Below are 22,500 nucleotides of genomic sequence, written 5' to 3' on the forward strand. Positions count from 1 at the left end.
AATTGCCTGGAAAACGACGACACGACCCTCGTCTTCTAGCCGAGTGACACGTCGAACGATCGTTGCTTTCTCTTTCTTATTATTTTTCTTATTTTTTTTTTTCGAGATGAATCGTTTACGTGATTTCATTGGAATATTTCTATCCTAAAAAATGTTTCATAGACCTTTTCTATGTTTATATTTTGTTTCTATCTATTAACTCGAATTAAGAATCATATCGAGTTGATTTCGAAACAACTATTGGTTCTTCTTCTTCTTCTTCTTCTTCTTATTATTATTATTATTTACATTGAGGTGATACAAAAGAATAGTTTCTTTATGTCAATTATCATTGTATAGATTAAAAGTAATAATAGAGCGTCTAGTAGTTCATTAACAAGTATAGAAACGAGAATCATCGTGATTGCGCCAATTCTCATCGAGAAACAAACTCGATTAATTCATTGTCACGACAAAACGTGGAACTGATTCGGAAAGTGATTTGTTCGTTCGTATTTCGTTCCTTTCGTAATCATTAAAGTACGATAGATACGAGACTCGAATTATCTTATCGATAATTTTATACGTACAAAATGTAACAATGGAATTAAATTATCATTTATAAAATTTTGTCAATACGATCGTATTATTTATATCAATAACATTTACATCGGACAAATCATTTTCAGTTGATAGATTTGTTAATATCTGTATCAAGTAACAATGATTCGAGTACGAATAAACGTAAAGGGTAATGCACAAGAGCAAAGAGCAATGGAAATGATCGTTTAATCGTCATTAAACGAGGTATCATGAGTAAGCGCAATCATGTGAGTTTATACGGTGTTTCTACTTACTTACTTTTTTACCTAAATCCGATGGTGTACCTTTCGTTTGATATTTCTCGTCGTGATTCGTCCTGCTTGCCATCTGTGAATCATCGAGCACGCGTCGCGCACCCTATTTGCCGATAACCCGGCAATCGAGACCGCATCACGAGAACGTCCTGACAAATTGACGATAATTCGCGGCCGTTTGACATCGCTTGACATCAAAATCAATCCGTCGACGTAATAAAGTGATCGCCGACAATCAGGGTGATTACGGCAATGAACGTTCAATGCGGAACGCTCGGTTTCTATTCGGTGCATAGTCGGTGCAACGTCATTCCTTTGATTTTCAATAAAATCATTGCGCGAGGATTAGATAGAACGAAGCTGATCATCCCTGTCATTCTTTTTCATTCGTTCATTCGACATTGTCTGGGAATAAGAGTTTCGTTGAAATAAACTTTGTCGTAACCATTGATTTTCATTATGAACGTACATTGTGGAATAAATCTGGCCGATTGTACTTGTCATCCTTTTTCATTCGTTCACCGAGTTTCTCTCTGAGAACAGAAATTTCGTTAAAGTTAACTGATGTTGGTTTCTTTGATTTTCAATATAAAATATTCTCGAGGGGGAGAAAAAAAACTAAACAATGTCGATCATCCTCGTCATTCTTTCTCATTCGTGTAAAAACACGATTATCTTCGTGAAGAGAAATCTCGTTGAGGTAATTTTGTTGTTACTTTGGATTTTTTGATCGAATATGAAATATCGTTGAGAAAGGAAACTAGCCGTGAAGGATTAAGATCTGTTTGATTTTCAATGCAAACGTTTTCTTCGAATAAAATAGAATTAAATTAATCATCCTCATCATCCTTCCTAATTCGTTCGTCGAGTTTCTCTGAGAAAATAGGGGGTCGATCAAGTTCGTTGTTGTTTCTTTTTTCTTTCTTTTTTTTTTTTTTTTTTTTTTATTTTCAATAAAAATCATTTTAAATTTTCAATAAAATCATTCCACTTAATGTAAAGAATAAAGAATGAAGGAAGTTGAATGAAAAAAGTCGACGATCGTCATCCATTCATTTCCATCACTTTATTTTTTCTTTTTTTTTTTTTTTTCTTTTTTTTTTTCAATTTAATCGCAGGAAATAAAATATTTATTATTAAATCTATCTTCGAAATTATCATCAATAAAATTATTCGCACGTGCGAATAGAAATAGACGATAAGAAATAAGGAATGGCAAGGTGACACTTATAATCCTAACATTTTTTATCTTTTTCTCGGTTCGTTCTATCGACAGAAAAAATACTTAATGAGAAATTATTTCTCGTAATATACGTATTTCGATAAACAGGACTCGTGCCGGTTTCGTTCCATCTCCCTCCCTCTCTCTCTCCCTCTCTCTCTCTCTCTCTCTCACGAGTTACAAGTTACGAAGAAATGAAAAGGAACGTTCAATTCGTTCACCGCGCTATTTCGCGGAAGACGTTCTCAAGAAGGACAGAGATGATATGTAATTAAAGTCCCGTAGTTGGATCATTATACCGCGTGGCCGATAAATTACGACTTTTACGACGGGGGTTCAATTCGCAAGGCCGAATCCTCGTCATCGTTCGGACATATTCAGACAAAATAAAAAAAATGTCGACGAAGGAATAAAACGAAAAAAGAAAAAAGAAAATAATAATAATAATAATAATAATAATAATAAAAAAGGGAAAAAAGAAAAGCAACGAAGAAAAAGAAAGAAAAAAAGATGCTCGCGTTCCTTCTCACCGCTTCTGCGGAAATCTCGACTGTGAAGGCTCATCTTTTCGTCGCGTATCAGACGCTTTAAAGCGCGCAGATATCACGATCGTTACGCTCGAAGATGGCGTCGGTAAATCGTCAGCTTTACGATCCTTCTGTAAAACCGGCCGGTACGATTTGATGATACTTCTCTCTTTCTCTCTGTTTCTCTCTGTTTCTCTCTGTTTCTCTCTGCTTCTCTCTCATTTTCTCACTTTCTCATTTCTCTTCGTAATTTGGTAGCTATCGAAATTTCTTTTTAAGTCGTCTGAACTCACCGCCTTTATTTTATCGCTTTAACTCTCTTTTTAATCTTTCCCCATTAAGGATTTCCTCTTTCTTTTTCTCTTTCTTTTACTTTTTCCTTTTTATTATTTTTTTTTTTCTTTTTTTGTTTTTTTGTTTTTTTTTTTTTTTGAGAGCTAGAAAGAGACAGGTAGAGGAACACGATTAGAATTGTTCGATGTTAGCATAAAGGATATTGACGTTGATAGAAGAAGGGGGAAATAGGAACGGTTGGTAAAAAAGAAAAAAAAAGAAAAGAAAAGAGAGAGAGAGAGAGAGAGAGAGAGAAAGGAAAAAAAAAGTAAAGTGCAAAGGGTTGAGAAAGTGAAAGGGGGGGGGCCCTCGGAGGGGGAGGGTCACGAGGCGTTTACGCGTTCCCTCGACGCGAAAATATTTTGATCGATGATCCTAGCGAAGAAAGAGAGATAGAGAGAATAAGAGTAGATCTTTTTACGGGGGACTTAAACCGGCCCGGTTCGTAAACCGGACACACGGAGAGCCCTTTCTTCCCGTCTAACCCTTCAAAAGGTCTAATCAGGGCGTCGGTGATGGCCTTTTCTACCTTATTTGGCCATGGGAAAAATCGAGGCCAAAATGTGAAACTGGTCTTTGGTCAAACCACCATGGATAATATGAAGAACAGAGAAAGACACCCTTTGTACCCTTAATATCGAACCTTTTCTCTCTCTCTCTCTCTCTCTCTCTCTCTCTCTCTCTCTCTCTTTAAAGCATTAGTTGGACGACGAAACAACGGTTTAGGAAAAACCGGAGGCGTTAACGGCTTCTTTAACCAGCCTTCGCACGTCGGTCCGTTTAGCAACGAAACGAGAAACCACTCGTGTGTTGATTCAGCTTCCGTTCGCGTGAAAATGCAAATACAAGTTTCTTCTTAAGGGCTCGTAACATGAAAAAAAAAAAAAAAAAGAAAAAAAAAAAGAAAAAAAGAAAAAGTGTTTCCTGTACCTAAGATCCGTTCAATTTATCATCATCATGGTCGTTTTAATTATTTCTTCCTTTTTTTCTTCTCCTCTTTCTTTTTCGGTTTTTTTTTCTTTTCTCTCTCTCTCTCTCTCTCTCTCTCTCTCGTCAAACGATCTAAAGGGTCCATGTACACATAGTATAAACGTGATTGTCCGATAGAAGGAAGTCAGTTAGAGGGTCGCGATCGCATAAATCGAAATCCTTGGATTTAAGATCACTCGTCCCTTCGAGTCCGAACGTGGGAGACAGAGAGAGACAGAAACAGACAGACAGAGAGAGAGAGAGAGAGAGAGAGAGAGAGAGAGAGAGAGAGAGAGAGAGGGAAGATCTTCTCTCTTTCTCTCTCTGAGAAGGACGTCAGGTCCGTTCGAACGTAGGATACGCTTGAGATTAGGTTCGAGAAACGAACATTAATCTGCCGATTACAGGAGCCCGGGTTCCTCCCATTCGAAGTACCACGACTCGAACAAGGTTCTTCGTCTTTGGTTATTGCGCGATACTCGTTTCCTTCCGCGAAGAGAGCTTAACCCTCTGTCTATTCTCCTTCTGTCTCTTTCTATCTTACAGCGACAATATATTTCTTCTCCTACCTACTACTCTCTTTTCATGCTAGACCATTATGTTAGCGATTAGGCCAGTTTCTCTTGTCCATGGATGACGATTTTCAAATAGAAAATCTCTCTTTCTCTCTGTCTCTTTCTGTCTCTTTCTGTCTCTTTCTGTCTCTTTCTTGATAACTCGACTTTTCAACTACTTATATATTTCGATGGATCACAAATACATTTTATCGATTACAAAAGTTAATTATGATCGTTAAGAAAAAAATCATAAGTGAGATCGATCAATCATAACGGCACCCTTTCCATGATAATTAACGTTCATGTGATTGGACCCATGGAGATGATCCATAGATCACAGAAGACCGACTCTACTCGTTCTATTGTATGTATGTGTCTCTCTCTCTCTCTCTCTCTCTCTCTCTCTTTTTCTCTGTGTATATGTGCATGCATACGTGTATGTGTTTGTGTCTGTGTGTTCTTTTTTCTCAAGTCGACCGTCTAAAATGATTCTAAACGAAATTCCGTGTAATTAAGTCATTGGAAATGACTTGGTTTCCTTAGTTTCGAAAGTTGATCCGATTAGATTTTTGGCTTTTCGATTTCACGTAAGCTTTTCGAGCTTGTATATACGTTTAATAAGAAAGAGGAAGAAAGAAAATAGAGCGTTGTTTTTCCTCTCTCTCTCTCTCTCTCTCTCTCTCTCTTTTTCTCTCTATCTATCTTTTCCTATCTCTTTCTCTTTCTCTTTCGCGCTTATATCTACTCTCTTATTCGACAACAATGCGCGGCATTGTTTCACACGCTGCAGCAACGCGGCAACGTGTTATTATCCTGTCCCTAACCGTTCCACCCACTCATTTTCGAGGGCACCGACTTTAGGCGCGCGGACACAGGTGTGCCGATCGGCTGGCTTGTCGTCGGGAATATATCGTTCTTCTTCTTCTTCTACTTCTTTTACTTCCTCCATCTCCTCCATCTCCTCCTCCTTCATCTTCTTCTTTTCCCTCTTCTTAAAGTTCCTTTCAAGGAATAAGATGCGTCACTTAAAATGTCGACTGTTGATATTGCCGACAGTCGACATAATTTTAACGATACACGTAGAAATTTTTTTATTAAAAATATTATATCCTTTCATTCCATGTTTATAATGATTTTCTATGAAAGATTTGCAAATGAATCGTAATCGTCTTTAATCTAAGTTTTGTTCTTGTCTAAAGAAAAAAAAAAAAAAAACAATATATACATATATATATAATATTTATCTAACTTATAGTACAATTATTCTATAACAGGTAATTCATACTTGATGAATATTAACCTTCGAATGTGAACTAATTATTAATTTTTTAGCGAAACAATAAATAAGAATAATATAATATGAATATATTAAGAACATAAATTTGTTCTTATATAATGTTATAGATGGTTAAATATAAACAAAAAAAAAAAAAATAATGACATTTGTTTTTATAGAAATTTTTATTTCTCTTTCTCTCTCTCTCTCTATTATTAATAATGTATAATAATAATTAAGTCGTTTGTTTGAAAACTTAAATCAAATATAGTCTTCTTCTTTTTAAATTTCCTTGCAATGGAATAAATTGAGTCCCTTAAGATATCGATTGTTGATTATCGACGATACGATTTTAACGATACACGTAGAAATTTTAATTAAAATTTTTATTGTAAGTATCGTGTCTATATTTTTAATGATTTTTTATGAAAACTCACAGATGAATCTTAATCGTCTTCGTTCCAAATTTTATTCCTATTTAGAAGAAAAAATATGATATAATGTAAAACTTATGACGTGATTATTATATATATCAAACAATTTGATATAAAATTTGATAAATATTAATCTTCGAACTGACGATTGATATTCTATCGAAACAATGATATAAAAATAATATAACATAGTTACATCGAAAAAATAAATTCGATTATATATTATTAAAATATATATCAATTGTCATACATTATTATCTTTCTTTTATATATTATTAATAATAATATAATTAATAATAATAACAATAATAATAATAATAATAATAATAATAATAATAATAAATATATTTTGTTTGGTGATATAAATTAAATATCGTCGCATGCAAAAAGGATCATTAATTTACATAAGAATTCAACTTTTTTTTTTTCTTTTAATGACGATATACAGATATCTATAGAAAGTGGGGCATTTAAATGGGAACAGCTATGAGACTTGATTGCTTATCGTACGATAGTGTTACTTAAATAAAAGAGTTATAGTGTTCTAAATGATAAGTATAGTGGATAGAAACAAGTTTTCCTTAGTTACGAAATGTATTACATGGACATATCGATACGTATGTATAAAATCAGATTGACCGATGAATACATTTAATAAGAGAAACACGGAAGATAGTTAGATATTTATCGATAATAAAAATGAAGAAAAAGGAAAGAGAAAGATAGAGAAAGAGAAAGGAATAAATAAAAAAGAGAATAAATAGTTTAGAAAATACTTAAGAGAAGGAAAAACCGGTTGGTTTTCAGTTAAACAGGTGAATCCATATTTCCGTTCCATTTACAACATATATTCTATATTAGAACGACGCTCAATGTGATTAGAAATTCAGATTAATTTTTTTCAACTTCCACGGACGAATCACGCAAATATTGTACCACACGCGAATAGATAGCACGTGTAGCTATATATATATATATATATATATATATATATATATATAATATATATCTGAGAATTCTAAAATCAAAGTCGCTTTGTTTTACATTATCGTACGAATGTCCGGGTTTCTTATTACCAAGTGCGTAGTAAGTATTTACAGACTTGTAAATAAATAGGCGAATGGTTGAGATATGGATGATTGTGTACATAAGTAGGTCAACGAAAAAAAAAAAAAAAAAAGAAAAAAGAAAAGGAAAAAAGAAAACATCGTGGATTTGAAAGACAAAGGAGAGGACATTCTGTAGAAGTATATGTGTGTGTGTGTGTGTGTGTATATATATGTCTGTCTCAAACGGTACGTTAGCAGTCTGATTATATCATCATTTAATGTTATTTTATAAAAAATACTGTCTCAATCATTCTGTCTAAACACGGACCCTACATATATATATATATATATATGTGTGTGTGTGTGTGGGGGTATATATATATATATACATATACGTTTCTATCTATATGTACATTCATGATTTGTATGTATATACATGGACTCGATGAGTTTTCAAAACACATAACACGTGGAAAATTTTACGATTTATAATGAGTCCAAGTTCATTTATTAATAGCATTCTAAACATTTAAACGATTATATTTTTTAATTATTATTCTTTTTCTTTCTTTCTTTCTTTCTTTTTTTCTTCTTTCTTTCTGTTTTTCTTTTTTTTTCTTTTTTTTTTTTTTTTTATTATTATTCTTTCTGAAAGAATAAAAAAACAATTCGTCGAATGATTTAACAATTCAATTAGATTTAATTCGTCTGAAATAACGATTGTTTATGTGAAACAGTAAAAATTCAAAATATGTATTCGCACTTAACATCGAATTAATTCAATTTGTTGAAAGAAAGGATTTAATAAATATTGTATAAATGAAATTGTTGATATATAACATAATTAACAATCCATAAGATTTTCAAATATATGTACGTCAAAACTGATCGGAATTGTATTCATTTATTCTTACTTTACAATTTCACCAAAGGAATGGTTTTGAACACTCGTGAGACAATTTTACGTTCGATTTCGTTTCGTTCGAAAGGAGTCAACCGCAACAGGGTTACTTAAGAATCCGAGCGTCGTGGCTATGATCATAGTAATTACGCGGCGTGTGGGTAAAGCAGTGTTTAACAGCGGGATATTATTTGTCGTGAATTACATGTGACGTTGATAAGAGTCACGTCACAGGTATACATACATACACGCACAGACACACACACACAGATACATATGTACTTACATATCTCTAAGAAAGCAAGATGATCGGGGCTCGAACATTATATATATTACGAGTCCTGTCCACTTTTTATTCCATTTCACACTCATTGAGACTTTTACACAAACATAGTATACACGCACGCACACACAAACACACACACACACACACACACATATATATATATATATATACATTCATATGTCTCCTTAACTTCTTCTTGTGCTCGTCGCAGTTGACATAGTAACTGATGGTACGCTCTTCCTCGTCCTTGTAAAACGTTTTTGCCCTATCATGATCTTCGCAGCACGATGACTCATTTTATCATAAAATACGGCGACTATCAGTGTTATGATATAAAATAAAAGTCAATAATGTGTTATGATATAAAATAAAAGTAAATATGATCGTTGTATTTTTATCAAAATAATTTCATTTTATTTTACGTATATGAGATTTGATACAAAATTGCAATCGTATATCGACGATTTAAGACTTTCGATGAAATATTTTGTTTAAAGTTATATTACTGAAGTTTTGTGATTTTGGTAGAACTGTAAGCACACACGGACATGTTTTGTATGATATCTGGTAAATGTCTGTGAGAAATACGCCAAGGAAATAGAATTTCTAACACAGCGCACAGAAATACTCTCTCTTTCTTTTAACGGGGCTTCTTTCCGAGGTCTCCCTTCTTCGCAGTCTTACGCTTACTTACAGACTTACACGGACTTATGTACGTCTCTACGGTATACCCTTCGCCAGTAGGAAGAGAAGCCAGACATCCTGCAGCAGGCCCCCAGGCGGGCTAATCGGTCTAACGAGATCATATTATATTATTCCGACTTTGCTAATCTTTATTAATCTCGTTTCTATTACGGGGCATGTGCAAGCCGTCCATGCCATTCTCTCAAAATCCACGAAACTCTTCTTCTCCCATTTGTCGTAGGTTTGCATTTTCAAATCGTTTACATACATACATATACATATATATATATATATATATATATGTATATATATATATATGTATGTATGGGATAACGTTCTTCATTCCACGAGATATCGAGAATCATTTCTTTCACAATTTTTGATAACATTTGTTATTGTCATTGTTAATTATATTATATTTTCGATTTTATTGGAACATCAATGAAATTACGATAGGTATAGAAACTACTTTTTTCCTTTTTTTCTCTTTTTTTTTTTCTTTTTTTTTTTTTTTTTTTTTTTTTTTTTTGAGAATTCCTGTGAACAATCCGATCCAATCATTTTTAGATATTTCAGAATGTTGACGAAGTTTTAAGAAATATTTTGTTTTTGTTTTTTTTTCTTTTTTTTTTTGAGAATTCCTGTGAACAATCCGATCCAATCATTTAGAACGTTATTACAATCAAGATTTGAATCATTTTTATATATTTCAGAATGTTGACGAAGTTTTAAGAAATATTTTGTTTTTGTTTTTTTTTGAGAATTCCTGTGAACAATCCAATCCAATCATTTAGAACGTTATTACAATCAAGATTTGAATCATTTTTAGATATTTCAGAATGTTGACGAAGTTTTAAGAAATATTTTGTTTTTGTTTTTTTTTCTTTTTTTTTTTGAGAATTCCTGTGAACAATCCGATCCAATCATTTAGAACATTATTACAATCAAGATTTGAATCATTTTTAGATATTTCAGAATGTTGACGAAGTTTTAAGAAATATTTTGTTTTTGTTTTTGTTTTTTTTTCTTTTTTTTTGAGAATTCCTGTGAACAATCCAATCCAATCATTTAGAACGTTATTACAATTAAGATTTGAATCATTTTTAGATATTTCAGAATGTTGACGAAGTTTTAAGAAATATTTTGTTTTGTTTTTTATTTTTTCTTTTTTTTAAGAATTAATCTAACAATTGAATATTTCATTATTTAATGCCATAATAAAATTAATATAGATTTGTAATATTTAATGTTGTACGAGAGAATTTCTATATCATTATTAAATTTTATAGTAAATAGTAAATTAATCTGTCTAATCGGATTGATATCTTCTTTCATTTTTGAAGATTTGATCTTTTATCGTATCATTTGAAATAACATTTCTTATTTCTAATTTACATTATACTATATATATATATATATCATGCTATGTATAATAAATACAAATATATCTAATTTATAATATAATTTTATGTTATATATTATTTTTATAATTTTAATATTTAATTAAAAAAAAAAAAAAAAGTAGTACTTGTTATTTGTTTTAATATTATAAATTTATTTATGTAATAGGATAAGTTCAATTTTATATATTTTTATAATTTATTATCAATGACAAAAAATTCTTTGTTTCTAATAAAAATCGAACGTATCATTTAAAATCGACATATTACATTAATTAAAAAGTCAATTTTATAAATTCATTATATTTAAAAATTCTTCATAAATATAAATAATAAATCTTATTATCATGAATGACAGTGAAAAAAAAATCTCTTCGATATAGTTCCAAAAGATATGACATTTTATCGTCTTATTCGAAATAATACTTTTTCACTTTTAAATTAACTAACAATCCTCGTTCCTTATTAATTAATATAGAACATAAGCCATTTAAAATATAATTAATGAATAAAACGGATTGATTATTAAATAGTAAACGTTTGTCATCGATATGAAAGCAAAAAAAAAAAAGAAAAGAAAAGAAAAGAAAAGAAAAGAAAAGAAAAAAAATAAGAAAACAAGAAAAGAAAAGAAAGAAAAACAAAACAATCTCGTTAATAATTAAAGAGCGACGTAAATTTTTGACGTTCAAGTGGATCTTTCTTCCGTGAAAAAAAAAAAAAAAAGAAAAAAAAGAAAAGAAAAAAAGAAAGAAAAAACACAGGAAAACAAAAACAAAAGGAAAAGAAAGAGAGAGAGAGAGAGAGAGAGAGAGAGAAAAAGAAAAGATTCGATCTATCGACGTTTCATCGTGTTACTCGTAAAGTGGATTCTCAGGTTGGCTGAGGTAAGAAAACGATGTACGGCACGCACGGACGCGCACATGGACTCTCTAAGATGGTATATATGCAACGGGCATAGAATTACCAGGCGCGACTTAGCCGGACGCATCCTCTGTGACCAATTATCCCACTAACGAACCCCGCGCACCGCCTGCTATTTGCCAGCGCAAAGAAAACGCGCCTAGCATGCGTCCGCATGCGTCTCTACCTATCTATCTACCTACTTCCAACGCGTCTCTTCCCTGGCGAAACCAGGAGTACTGCTCTTCGGGCTAATTAATTATAACAATGTCGTTAATTTCACGCGGTCGAGTCGAAACTTCAGCGACTCGTGAACCCTGTCTATCTTTGGTCCTCAATGTTTCCTTCTTTTCTTCTTCTTCTCTCTCTCTCTTTCTCTCTCTCTCTCTTTCTCTCTCTCTTTCTCTCTCTCTCTCTGTCTCTCTCTCTCTCTCTCTCATTCTCTTTGTCTCTTTCTCTCTGTTTGTCTTTCTTTTTTATTAACTGCTAATTAATTTTGATTTAAATTTCATCGTTTTTTGTTACGTTTGTTTCTTCGTCTTTCTTCCTTTTCTTTTTTTTTTTCTTTTTTTCTTTTTCTTTTTTTTCTAAATCAAATTTTTATCGTCACCCTTTTATGATAAATTTAATCAGTTTTTATTTTATCTATATTCTATGTTACAGATATTCGTATATTCATTTTATGAAAGTCTAATATTATCTTTAGATCTTCTTACATGATGTAGGATTTTATTCGTATTTTTAAATTTAAATTTAACTGTTGTATATAAATTGATATTTTTGGTCAGCATTTGGTCTCTACGATGAGATTTACATGTCCGCCGTATTAATTTTATCGTTAGCTACTATACGATACATGTTAAATTGAGATTTTTATCTAAATTCTATAGTCATGATATCGCATTATTTTCATTTAAATATAAAATTTATTAATCGCAATATTAAATCTTAATGTACTATTTAATTCATATATATATATATATATATTTTTTTTTTTTTTTAATCTAACTGCGATATAAGTTAATTATTTATTATTTATTATTTATTATTATTATTATTTTCTTTCTTGTTCTTCGTCGTCATCTCGTTCTTTTCCTTTTTCCTCTTTTTTTTCTCTTTTTTCTTTTTTCTCTTATTCAATCCCATGCTTTTCTTACATTGAATTTATGTATCTATCTTTATGTTAGATCATTTAACGATCTTAGATCAAACTCGTTTTCTTCCGCGAATAAACCAGACAGAGAAAGATTTATTTATCATCAAGGGTTTGTTAAGAGCATATCGTTCCGACGGGAAGCCGATAAATTCACGGAGCAACGCCACCGACTAATTTGCACTCACTAGTGAACTACACTAGTGTGTAGGTATCCCAACGAATCGTCTTATCGCACCAAGTAAGGACAAATAATTAGCGAAGGGAAACTCTCGTAGTGATGATACTACCGCTCTTTCCCATAACTCGGTAGAACGTAATAAAATGGAAGCAAAAAGGGATTTTCTCCATGTCGTATTATCGTTCGTAAAAACCATTTTCCTTATTTGAATTATCTTATTCGTTAATTCAACATTATTTTTCGATTAAACGTAATTAATGATTATCAATTAACTATTAAAACTTGAAATTGAATTATGTATTTATTTAATCATCTTATCGTATAACATCGTCTCAATTATCTTTTCGAATATTCAGTAATTTATCAATAAAATATAATTCATTGTTACCAATTAGTAATCGCAATTATTGAATTAAATGAATGCACGAAACGGTATCGTTTCCTTGTTCCTTCTTTTTTTTCTTTATTATTATATTCCTTTCTTATTATTTTTTTTTTTCTTTCTTTCTTTCTTTTTTTAAAACTCGAGTCATTTTCATGAGTCATAGTCGAAAAATGATTGTCTCTCTGTTACGTGTGCAGATACACGTGCCTGACCTCAAGCATCCTGCTTCGCAATTTTCACGGAAAAATGGAACGATCCCTGTCCTTCCTGTGAATGATGAGATGATATTAGAATGAGCGCATTGATGGCGAAAGAGAGAAAAAAAGAGATAAAGAGAGACAGAGAGAGGAGGATGAGTACGATTGAAATTCTATTAACAATTTTCTTTCATGATTCATTTTTTCCATTCTCTTTTCCTTTTTTTTCCTTTCTTTTTTTTTTTTTTTTTTTTTTTTTTTTCTTTATCTTCTCCCGTCGATTTGACGAAATTGATACTTTGTGTCACAACGTGTGTAAGTACTTATTTTCCGAAAGAGTGACTCGGTGGAACTCATCATATATTCTTTCTCTCTCTCTCACACTGTTACATCTATCTATCTATCTATCTGTCTATCTATCAATCTATCTCTTCGTGTGTCTTCAAAGTCCGATACGATTTCTCGTACGCACCAATTTCGATATATAGATAGACTACGTATGCATTTTCTCGGTATGCAAAATAGCCATACCAGACCCGTTTCGAGAGGCGATCGTTACGGTCGCATGCTCGAATCCTTGAGATCCCAATGCTAATTCGATGATTATCGCATAGATACGAGTACTCGTATTACTTGCCTCGATCATAAACTTTCTTTTCTTCGATCGACGAGAATAATACTCGTCGCGAGGCCTTACGTCAGAATTGAAAATCGAACGACAGTTGAACGTTTGTCGATCAAACGAAGATAATCATTTCGTGATTAGCATTATTACGAATGTGACCTATTAAAATTGAATCTCATTAAGAGAATTTTCAAAAAAAAAAAAGAAAAAAAAGAAAAAAACAGAAAAAAAAAGAAAAGGGCGAGCTTTTTTCTTCTTCTTTTTTTTCCCCCCTTCTTCTTCTTTTTCATTCAGCGTATACATCGACGAAAAGAAATGATAGAGAATATCACTTTTGTTACGTGGATATTAATTCTTGAATCAGTTCGATTAATCGCGTCTATATTAATAGGTCGTTTTGTAATTGTGTAGCATGTGGTAAAGATTATATCGTTGAAATAAATAAAAGAGAAAAAAAAAAAATAAAAAAAATAAAAAGATAAAAATCGATCATTTTCACAATACCGACCGATTTTATTGTTTATAATTTACTATAGTCGATATTAATATTGATAGTCGATATAAAATTATAATCGTTGAGCAAATTTTAAAGAAATCTATCGATGAATTCAATTCGATTAAATTTGGTACACTTGATAGATTAAAAATATGCACTCAATGTTAAAACACTTAGTATAATAATTTCTTACGAGAACTTTTCTCTCTCTCTCTTTCTCTATTTCTATTTCTCTCTATCTATCTCTAACTATCCATCTATCTATCTATCTATCTATCTATCTATCTATCCGTCTATGTATCTATCTGTCTGTCCTTTTCATCCAAGTTACGAGCGTAAGACGAATGGCGTGGCCACAAATCGTCCGGCTAGACTATTAGCCACGTACCCTTTAAAGGACAACAGCAGGAATCCCTTCTCGCTTAGTAGAATCGGCTTCTCTTCGAGGCATTCGAAAGGCGGAAGAAGGGTGCCGAGACTCGCGCCGTTTCAGCCACTCGTAGCACACGGAATGGAACGAGTCTCCGAGCAATGAAAATTCAATGACGCGAGCAATTTGAGCTCCGGGGGCTGTGCAAGCTGCAATCTGAAAGTATAAACAGTGTACTTGCACGATTCTCTGTCTTTTTCTCTTTCTCTCTCTATCTATTTCCCTTGCAGTTAGGCTACGCATGCTTCTCTCTAAGCATGGTATAGAACTATAGGTATAACGTTGTGCGTGTGCACGTGTATCTACATATACGTATCATGTACATATATAGGGTGGTACAGATAATGTGTTACAAGATATTCTCTTCGGGACCATTAAGGATAGTAATTTGGATTGTATTTTAATAAAATACGATATAAGATAAAAAGATGCGAATTGTTTAATGGAAAACAAAAGTAATTTAATTATTTTAATAATTATATAAATTTAATATAAACGTGCGTGTACGAGATATAATATATTGCAAAAACATATGCATATATATATATATATATATATATATATATATATAATATAAAAATATTAGGGAGATCGGAAAGTAATGTCGCTTTCTTAAATTAAATTCAAACGAATACATTTTTAACAAGTTTTTATTTTTAATCGCAATCAAATATCGACATGCGTAGAAACGACATTACTTTCCAGTCCACCTAATATGTATATAATATAAATATCATTCTCATTATTCATTGAAATCTTTTCAAAATTATCTTAACTCTTAATTTATCATTCTATTAATTTGATTATTATCTATTAATATTCTGTTAATTTATTATTATCTTTAGTAAAAATTTAATCATCTTTAATAAATTTAATTGAATAAATATGACGAATATATTAAATCGATATTATCGACATAAATATTTCTAATAACAAAGAATTCTCATAACACTTTATTCGGTCCACCCTATACACTTTAAGATTATCAACCCTTCTCTCTATCACTCTTGGTTTCTTACGCGCTACCAGGTAGCATCGCATATGTGAAGGAGACTCAAGAACAGCGTCTCCTAGTGGTTGCCTCGCGCACTATAATCGCGTAATTTGCGTGTAACGATGCAATTTGTAGTTATGGCGACCCCGCGCTCCCTTTCTCAGCGGTGGCCGCTTTGCCGACGACAACGCGACGACGACGACGACAACGACAACGACAACGACAACGACAACGAAAACGACGACGAAGACAACGACGACGACGACGACGAAGACGACGACGACGATGACGACGAAGACGACGACGAAGAAGAAGAAGAAGAAGAAGAAGAAGAAGAAGTGAACGTCGAAGAAATTCAGGACGATGGCCTTGAGAATAGTCATGAAAGAAAAAAGAGATAGAGAGAGCAAGAGAGAGAGAGAGAGAGAGAGAGAGAGAGAGAGAGAGAGAGATCGGGGTCATCGTTAAGCACAAAAGAAAGAAGTTTCTTTTCTTTTTTTTTCGACATAGGTAATATTCGAAGAACGCTGATCCTCTCTCTCTCTTTCTCTCTCTATCTCTCTCTTTCTGTCTTTCTCTATTACTCCCAGAATATCCTTTGAGTCCTTTACGAGCGTCTTGCAACGCGTTTACAGCGTCCTTTATCCTAAGAGCAGAACTCCTCCGTTGTTTCGCATAGTTAGCTTCTCAAATTCTAGTACGTTATGGGAATTTCAAGTTCGTTTCACGAATGTTTAACGATAAGAGAAAGATATCCAAGATTGGGGTGTAACGTTTTACGAAGTTATACAAATATTAATCCCTTTGGGATACTATTGATAAGTAAGAATTCGTTTGATGGCATTTGTTCCGACATACTGAATAACGATTTCCTTTTTCTTTTCTCTTCTTATTCTTATTTTTTATACCTTTTATTCATTTATTTATTTATTTATTTATTTATTTATTTATTTATTTATTTTGTTTTTAAATGATTTAAAAAAAGAAAAAAAAAAAAAAAAAGAAAAAAGAAAGAAACAAATCGTTCGTTGAAATGCTTTGTCTTTAATCTATCCAAGATATTAGAGATTATCTAATATTATCTGTTGAAATATCTTGATGGATAATACAACAATTTACTTTTCTTTTTTACAATGAGTCTTAGAAAATCTAAGACGTGCATCTCGAAATGCTAAGAATAATCGAAAGGAAAGCTTACCGTTACTTATCGAGGTTAACGAATGAGTGACTGAGCGAGTGAGAGAAAGAAAGAGAAAGAGAAAGAGAAAGAGAGAGGGGTGAGAGAGAGAGAGAGGGAGAGAGAGAGGGAGAACATAGTCCTCGATCTCATCGAGACAACAACTAATAGGATTTTCGTGATCGACTCGGCCGGCACTTTCAACTCTTCTCTTCGAGTTCTAATAAAGCATATCTTCTTTCTATCTCTATCTTTTTCCTCGTGCAAAACACGTCTGCAAAACAGGATATGCAAGAAAATTTTCTACGTATTTAGAATCAACAGTTTATTCGCATAAGTTTAACTAGATCTTTTTTTTTCAAACGAGACCAAAGATATATATATATATATATATATATATATATATATATAAATAAATAAACGAATAAATATATTCTGCAATTTACAATGTTTTTTTTTTTCCTTTTTTTTTTTTCCTCCCTCTTTCATTCGCAATACCATTGAAATCATAGAAAATGTTTTTATTCGTTATTTCGTTGTCTTTTTTCTTCTTCCTTTTAAAAAAAAAAAAAGAAAATAAAAAAAAAAAAGAAAAAGGAACAATTTCTTTCAAATTTGCCCACTCTCGTTTTTATAAATTTTCGTGACGTAATCATTTCGTCGCTCGATATACATTTAACGTTCTTTTAATTGAATAACTAAGAAAAGGAAGGTATAAGTAGATACATGAGATAACAATCGAGTCTCGATCGAGATCAACTCGAATGCCGTTACTGTGGTCTTTAACGGTAATGCGATTTAATCGATTAGATCTTAATTGGCTTGACCATGTTGTCTCGATAATAATAATAATAATAATAATAATAATAACAATATATATATATATATATCAGTACGTTTCATTAACATATAATAAACGTAAATATACAATATAGTATAGAATAGAAAAGTTCGTACGAATTAATGAATATGACGAGAATCATCAATGATATTATTAAATTTTTTACGAATTACTCATCGAACTAGCTAGCTAGCTAGATAGATAGATAGATAAATAGGTAGCCAGCTAGCTAGTAGTAATTTAGTATTTTGAACGATCGAACGTAATATCACGTCGACGTGTCGTGGTCAAGAAGCTGAAGTTGGAATGAAAGGACGAAGGTGGTTTAACGAGAGCACGTATTCTCCTTTTGCTTTCAGGATGCAAGAGCTTCTTCAAGAGGAGTGTCAGGAGGAACCTGACGTACTCGTGTCGAGGTACCAGGAACTGTCCCATCGACCAACATCACAGAAATCAGTGCCAGTTCTGTCGGCTGAAGAAGTGCTTGAAGATGGGCATGCGCCGGGAAGGTATGCATTGTACTGAACCCTTTTTTATCAAACAAACTTATTAGACTTAATTTCATATATATATATATATATATATATATATGTATATATATAAATATATATATATAAAGGAAGAGAAAGAAAGAGAGGGAGGGAGAGAGAGAGAGAGAGGACATGGTAGGTTTGATCGTGACGACGAAAAACGTATAAAACGAATACATTCATTCGAGTTTATTCAACAGGAGAATTTCTCCTTCGTTGATCTCGATGATTCGTGATAAACTTTTAGTTTCTATCAAAATACAAGATGTGCGTTTATCGAAACTGTCGCGAGCAAACGTAGTAATGTCCTCGCGAGCTCCGTTACGCCAGCCCAGAATGTTCTCGTCTTTATTAGGATCAGGTGAGAACGTCGCCGAAAGGAAAAAAAGAAAATGAAGGAAAAAAAAAAAAAGAAACAAAAAGATATAATAAACTTGCATACCAAATGCTCGCGTCACGGAGCTCTCTTAACGACATATGTCAGAGAAAACGAAGATTTAAAATGGAAATAGGAAAAAATAATGTTCGGGATAGAGTAACAAATAATAATAATAATAATAATAATGATAATAATAATAATAATAATAATAATAATAATAATAATAATGATGATGATGATGATGATGATAAATAAGCAGGTACTAATATATCTCTTAATCAATTTATATCAAAAGCGGATATGTATGTTCGTTCCTTTGATAAAGCTATATTGGAACATGCAAAAAGATTTTTCATAATACGATTTTTTTAATCGCGAATTAATTAAATCTCGAAGATCTTGCTTTTTCTTAAAAGAAAAAAAGAAGGAAGAAATTAATTAGTTAAAAAAAAAAAAAAAAAAAAAACTTATATAATAAAATATTTCTAATCTCTCGAAACATTAGAACTATCAATTTATTTTTACCAACATATTGGATTTCTATGAACGTCTGTTGAAAGTTAACGTCTACATTGAGAACAAAAAAATAGTTCACTCTTTATTAATTTTATATCATTTAATTTAACAATATTTACGATACAGTTTGATTTTAATTTATTCAATTTTATAAACAGATAATGAACAAAACCGATAATCGCTTTTAATTAAAATTTCTAACAATCATCATGTTCTTTCATTAATTGTTTTTTAAATTAATTATTTGTACTACTTCGATATGTTATAATGTTAATGACGACGGGGAAAAAGAACGTCTAGGTCGTCAAGATTACTCAACGTAGTACGTATGTTGTGTATGTCTGACGAGAGTCGTCTTTTTCTACTGCGACGTTTTTAAGCCAAGCCTTGATAAGACATTTCAAATATGGCCTACGAAAAAAAAAATCGATGATCGATTTTTATCTATACACATACACACATACATACACACATACAGATACATAAACAGATATAAACAGACAGATACACACCACACATTATACTGGGATTCGTAGAAATCATTAATAAGAAGTCTGGAATGTATTTTAAAAAGGGTAAGGAAAAGGAAATCTCCTTTTCTTATATTTCGAGCCACGAGTGCGTAACAATCTTATACAAACATATGCATGTACAAGTAACCACATTGAAATGCTTTACGTCAAATAAAACTCATTTGATTTAATAACGATTTGAAAAAAAGAAGGAAGTCGAGTACATGGTGAATGATGTATCTTGCTAATTCTTCGAAAAGATTAATTGGATTAAATCGTAAAAAAGGCTTCGTTAAAAGGGCTTCGTAAAGGACGTAATTAGAGGAACAAAAAAGAAAAAGTTTATTATTTGTTTGCGAGAGGAAAAGACAGAAATAGAAACGCGTCGTTTTTGACGTCCCGTGTTTGTTCTAATGTTTGTTGAAGGTATACCAAAAAAGAAAATATATGATTTACTGGGCATATATGTTTGTTATTCAATTTATTAATAAATTAAATCAACATCGATCGAAAGATTGACCTTGACAAAGTTATAAATAATACGCTATTTTTATCTTCTAAATAACATGTTTACGTTCGTTTTATATAGCGAGTTAAATAAAAGTACAGAATAGAAATTATTTTATTATATTTTTATTTCGATATTTACGAATGTTCATTTTATTTTAGTTAATAAACAAACTAATTTCAATTTTTCATGAATATTTCTGTCGTTACTTTTAAGGATCTAATTATTTTCAAGGACCTAATTACTTTCAATGACATAATTAATTTATTTTATTAAATAGACCTATCGGTTATACCTTATCAATACGAATACATTCGATGAATTATTTTTTCGGGTTTAAAAAAATTTCCTTCCCGATCAAAGGTTTTATAGATTTTCATTTATAAATGAAATAAAAATTTGTATTTTTATTTCATTTAATATTTAATTACATCAAGACAACGATAAATACAAACTATTCGTAATAATATCGTTTAGTCTCTTGATTGAAATTCTTTTGATCTTCTTCATAGATAAACAATATATGTATATAATTATAAAATCTTATTGTTAATATATCAACAAGTAATATCTATTATTAAATAGAAATAAAATCGGAAATGTATAGAGGAATATTTTTATTATATAAAAACACGAAACTAATTTAATTAATTAATGAAATATGTATGAAGAATACTTTGTAAATATATTTATATATATGTATAAGATTATGTCAAGATAATTCTTTCTTATTAATTTTTCATTTAAATAAGCTTATAAAAAGAAGTAATTACTATCATTAGTATCGAGATCATGTAAAATTCTCTGTCGAGGTCATTGTTTCGATCCTTGTCAACTCGAATATTTTTAACTTAACTCGAATATTTTTAACTCAACTCGAAGATTTTTAACTCAACTCGATCACTAGGACGTCATTTAAATTCAGAACAATTTTTTTGTTTCTTTTTATAGAAAACTTCGGCTATAAAAAAACTTCATTTCCTAATCGAAAATTTGTTGATCAATCTTATTGATCAGCAATAATTAAAAAAAAAAAAAATAAAAAAGTAATAATAATGATAAATAAATAAACAAATTGAAATAATATTTATAGCTATGAGCATTTAAGTTCTCAAAAAAAAAAAAAAAAAAAAAAAAGAAAAAAAAAAAGAAAAAAAGGAAATCTTACGTAGGACTTTATTTAAATCGCAAAAGTCATATTATAAAAATATTTACATTTCTGATCCGCGCCTTGTAAAACATTCTTTCGAAATTTTGTGAGCATACCTATGTGTATTTCACATAGAAAAAATGGGAGGGAAGGGAGGGGAGGGAGGGAAAAGGGAAGAAAAAAAGGAGAAGAAAAAAAAAGATAACACGAGATCCGTCGATCTTGCAAAACACGTCGTAGAGGAGCCGATTTCGTTGTCCGTTCGGGGCCCCTTTGGTAGTTTCAGGGTTAATAGCGGCCTGCGGAAAGGCCGACGGAAAGGCCGACGGAAAGGCCGACGGTGTTCTCACGCCTTACCCCCACTTTTCAATCTCCTCCTTCTCCTACTCTTCCTTCTTCTTCTCCACCTCCTCCTCCTCCTTCTCTTCATTCTCCTCATTCTCCTCATCCTCTTGTTTTTCTCCTCTTCAAGGAACGCTCGAACTTGGCTCCTCGCGATGCAGATAAGATCTGACCTTGTTCGAGCACGCAGAAGATGGTCACTGTTCGATGGACATACACAAGAAGGTCACCGAATGACTTTTCACGCTTCTTTATTCTTCGGCCCCACCCCACTTCTTTTTTCTCCCCATTATCATTATTATTACTTTTTTATTTTTTCTCTTTTTTCTTTTTTTTATTATTTTTTTTTTTTTTTTATCTTTGATGACAAGTAAAGAAAAATTAATTCGCAAGATCATTAAATTCTTTCTTTTTCGAATTTCTTATTTAATCGTATGCCTTTCAATTATTTGATTATGGATCTTCTTAAACTATTTATATTATTTTTTATTTGTACATTTTTCTATTTCTGAATGTATATATGTCTTTTTGTCCTTATTATATCTCTTTATATATCATTTTATATATATATTTTTTTTTTCTTTTCATTAGTATGAAAACGAGTATGTATATAATTTTACTATGAGATTTCATTGATCTTGACTGGTATCGTTGTTATCAGACGGTGACGTGCGAAAAAATTGCATCCCCCTTGTATATTTTTAACA

The 22,500-nt window shown here is 31.5% G+C and overlaps 1 protein-coding gene across 2 annotated transcripts in view; it reads left to right on the forward strand.

The window, feature by feature from the left end:
* Window positions 1–22,500, forward strand: part of LOC124948007 (COUP transcription factor 2) — a 125,451-nt gene that overhangs the window by 2,738 nt on the left and 100,213 nt on the right. Inside the window, exon 2 of one of the 2 annotated variants that reach the window (XM_047490998.1) lies at window positions 18,216–18,374. In XM_047490998.1, coding sequence (XP_047346954.1) covers window positions 18,216–18,374 — 159 coding nt within the window. The remainder of the gene's footprint in view (window positions 1–18,215; window positions 18,375–22,500) is intronic. The other variant, XM_047490999.1, reaches the window with a different exon arrangement.

Source organism: Vespa velutina, chromosome 3 (genome assembly GCF_912470025.1).
Source record: "Vespa velutina chromosome 3, iVesVel2.1, whole genome shotgun sequence".
Lineage (NCBI taxonomy): Eukaryota > Metazoa > Arthropoda > Insecta > Hymenoptera > Vespidae > Vespa > Vespa velutina.